The sequence below is a fragment of the Petaurus breviceps genome, unplaced genomic scaffold, assembly GCF_028583685.1.
Source record: "Petaurus breviceps papuanus isolate PSGF00001 unplaced genomic scaffold, PetGlider_PUasm1.0 37, whole genome shotgun sequence".
Lineage (NCBI taxonomy): Eukaryota > Metazoa > Chordata > Mammalia > Diprotodontia > Petauridae > Petaurus > Petaurus breviceps.
In genome coordinates, this window is record NW_027186296.1 from 40,298,611 (window position 1) to 40,302,529 (window position 3,919).

At 44.1% G+C, this 3,919-nt stretch overlaps 1 protein-coding gene across 2 annotated transcripts in view; it reads right to left on the reverse strand.

Moving 5' to 3' along the window:
- Positions 1-2,387: 2,387 nt before the first annotated feature.
- SNX1 (sorting nexin 1) overlaps positions 2,388-3,919 on the reverse strand; it is a 56,511-nt gene continuing 54,979 nt past the window's right edge. For both annotated transcript variants that reach the window (XM_069098338.1, XM_069098337.1), the window contains 2 exons: positions 3,527-3,598; positions 2,388-2,829 (listed from right to left, as the gene is read on the reverse strand). In XM_069098338.1, coding sequence (XP_068954439.1) covers positions 2,779-2,829; positions 3,527-3,598 — 123 coding nt within the window. In that variant the 3' untranslated portion in view covers positions 2,388-2,778. The remainder of the gene's footprint in view (positions 2,830-3,526; positions 3,599-3,919) is intronic.

Below are 3,919 nucleotides of genomic sequence, written 5' to 3' on the forward strand. Positions count from 1 at the left end.
GATCCGATCTGGAACTCACTGGCTAAGCTGTGAGTGAATTCGGTTATTTCTCTGACACACCTTCAGAGAAATTCTTCTAGGGATTCTTGAAGATGACTGCACAAGGTATAGTATAAGAAAGCCAGTAGATGAGTTTACCTTGGCTCCATCCTACCCCAGACAGTTGTTTCAAGATCTGGCATTAGGGGCAGGGGCTCAGTTCCCCAGAAACGATTCAGAGATCAGCAAAGTTGAGACTCTAGTATGAGCTAGATCAGAACAGGAAAAGTCCTTCAGAGGCCCTTGAAACCAAGCATTAGGACAAAGCATGGAGTTTGGAACAGGACATGAGCAGTTTCCTTATCTGCCTCCCACTACACTGATTAAATATGGCAAAGAATATCATATGGATGCAATTACCAAATCCCTATGGGCAGGAAAGGCCTCCTCAAGACAATTCTGAGAGTGACTACCTGCTCCCTGAAGATGACCACTGTTTGGGGGGAGGAGGAGGGGGAGGGAAGGCCCATACCCTATCCCCCTAGAACAAATATATCAAATGTATGATTGAGGCAATAACTGTCCAAATGACTCCTTTTCCAGCTTGGCTCCCATGGGCTTCATCTCTCACTGTGATTAGCAACATGCCAGCAGATCTTCCCTTCAGGGGAACAATCTATTTGATACAAATATTACGAACCTATTTTCCTTCAGTAATATAGAAAACAAGTCAGACATGAAGCCTACTAAGAAGGAACAAGCAATAAAACACTGAGTAAATATGCTAATACACAATACACCTTTTACTAAGTCCCATATGTAGCATGGGGAGGGCAGAAATATTATTCTTTTATCTGGTTCATTCAAATCCTGGTGGACAGCATAATTAAACCAAGGAATATTCATTGAGCACTCATATGCCTAACAATGGAGAGGACAGAAAAATGTGTAACATCCAATTCCTGCTCTGAGCTACACAAAGATGAAAATAAACATTGTGGTGCTATTTGTTTTCTAAAAGTTCTTGCTCCTGGGAAAGGGAAAGAGGTAAGAGAGCAAGAGAAGGGGGTGAAGTAGAGGAGGAAGAAACAAACAAGAGAGGAGATAGAGAAAGTGGGGGTGGGAATGAGAAAGTGCTGCAGAGCCTCAGACCACAGGAAGGGGCACTTTACAGCTGACCTGAGGCCTACCTGGTATTGTGGATACTCATTATTTGGGAATCGTATGTTTGGGTCCAGGCTAGAGCACAAAGGAACCTTGGAAATTATCTAGTCCAACCCCCACTGTAAGAAAAAAAGACCCCAATTTGTAACTTGCCCTGATTATACAACTAGTGCATGCCAGGATTGGAACTAGAAAATAGATTCAACAACCTGGTCAGTGTTCTTTCCATCCCATTCCTGTCTTGTGTGCCCAGAGGGATAAAGCATTAAGCTGGATATTTTATCCACTAATATCTTATCGGTCACTAACACTTTTAGCATAAACTTCTTTATCAGAGCCTTCTCAAAGCCAGCTAGCCAGGAACAAGTTTTGATAGGAGGGCTGGAGAGGAGGGGCAGAGCCTAGAATACTTCCCAAGGACAGCAAGATGGGTGAGAAGCACTATGCATAGATGTGGGTGCCAGATAAAATCTTTCAGAGAAAAAGAAGGCATAAAATGTTTGGATAAAATGGTAGGATTCCCAAGATCCTTTCCTTTTTTTTTTTGGAGGGGGGAAGGCAGAGCACTTAAGGTCTGAGGCTGGATTTGAACTCACGTTTGACTCCAGGGCTGGTGCTCTATTCACTGCACCACCTAGCTGCCCCAATTCTTTAAAAGCAAGAGATTCTGAGTGGCCATATGTTCAGAGCTCCCTGACTGCTCTCTCAATCCAGGGATGTATGTAAAGCACATAGCTGATTCAGGCAGAGACCTGTTTGTTGGTCTTTATTTCTTTGCTTGCATCTTCTCTGAAGAGAAAGAGCTTCATGTCAGCCAGTCTTATGGAGGCACAGAGGAGAAGGTTATGGAGGGAGCAAAAAGTACCTAGACCAGACTCTTCCTGCTGACAGAAACGACGTCATTCATGCAGTTTCTTGATTTTTGTTTTTGACCCTGACTTCATAAGTACCAGGAACGAACTCGGTGAGAAACACTTAATGTAGGCAACTCACCTCTAACTTGGTCTTAGACCATTGTTGAGGAGTACGTGTCTGAACCAGGACTTGTGCTGAAGTCCTCCTGACTATCTACTCTATCCTCTTTTGTGATTTAGGGTTCTTAAAATTAAATTAATAATAAATTAAAATTCACCTTTCCTAAACTGGCCTGATATCCACCACACTTCATGGTACAGTGCTTGAAACAACCTTCATAGTTTCCCCAGCCCAAAGCAAGAAGCCCACCACAAAGAAATCAACGGGACCAGATTTTTAAATATTTTATTACATAATCTTTTCATGGCACCATCAGGAGTAACAGAAAACGTTATTCCCAGTTTCTAAACCACATCCTGAAAAATATACATTTTATTTATATATTTATATTAATAACACCCCACCCCATAATCCCACCACCTAACTGTAGATCTTTCGCTTAAAGCAGGAAACTATTCTCTTCAGTAAGAAAATATATATGGAAGCTAAATGAAAAATACAGTTAGAAGAATTACTGGAGCAGCTTGGTCCTGGGAAGGGGCAAAGGGGTTAAGTCTCTAGGCTCAGCAGGATGTGCAACTGGGATCCATTAAAGGTGGAGAGGTATAATGTATAAAAAGGCAGCGTAAATTCAAGGTGGGCTCTGGCTTTCTTGGTCCATTAGGAGATGGCCTTCGCCTCAGGGAGAAAGGCTTCCCAGTACTTCACCAGCTGCAAAGAAGCCAGAGTAGAGGATAGTGACGCACCCCAGCAGAGCCACGTCCCCAGCGCGTCCGTCCCAAGCAGGAGGAGACCACTGTGACCACTGTAACCAGAGAGCTTCCCCTCTACCTCTGGGCTCTTAGTGACTGGCTCACTGAGAAAGGAAGCACAGCAAGAGGAAGGGTGCAGAGAACAGGCCTGACCACTGCCCCGCCCACCAGGCCATGAAACACCACGCCCTAGCAGTCCTCATGCTTGTCAAAGGGAGTCAGTACCAAGGGCAGTCCAAGATCAGGATCCTGCACCTAGTCTGATAGCAGGCCTCTTGTCAGTGCCTAAGGCAGGGGCCATCGGGGAGACTTCATGTGATGCTGGGTGATATGTATCAGAGAGTTATCAGGAATTAAGGAACTACTGAGTATAAATTTTGACTAGAAACTTGTCCTCATGAGTAAACAACATGAACTGAGCACTTATAACTTACAAGGTGCTAAGGGTGGCATACGAAAAAACTTAATAACTAGGGTCAAAACTACAACCTCCTGCCTAGTAAAGGTGTCTAACAACATACCAGCAGCTATTTTAGCTCCCCTCTCTGGGGACCAAGACAAAACCAGCCCATCTGGAAGGTCCTCTGAAGAGTCAAACTAACCTTTGAAAGAAAGGCAACAAAACAGCACAAGGCACCAAGCAGAAAGTCACTCACCTGCTGCTGCGAATACAGAAGAGTTTCAAGGTACTTGATCACGTGGTTTCTGAAGTCCTTGGATTTCTCTTTCTGTATGAAACAAGATACTGTACTGAGGCCCTAGAAGTTCCTGCTCTCCACACTGCAGAGGGAGGATTAACTACTACTAGCTGAGACAAGGCCCAGCCTCAGAAAGCAGAACCAGGTGGATCATGTAATGTTAATGGGATTTAAGATCTTCCTCACCCATTAAGAGAAGCTTGCTTAGGGGAGACTTGGGTCAGAAGGCTTTTACACCTTTCGCTAATTTCTAATTAGGCACTGAGTCAGGAGGGTTTCTGGCTCTAAGAAGTGTGTGTGTGTGTGTGTGTGTGTGTGTGTGTGTGTGTGTGTGTGTGTGTGTAAAAGATA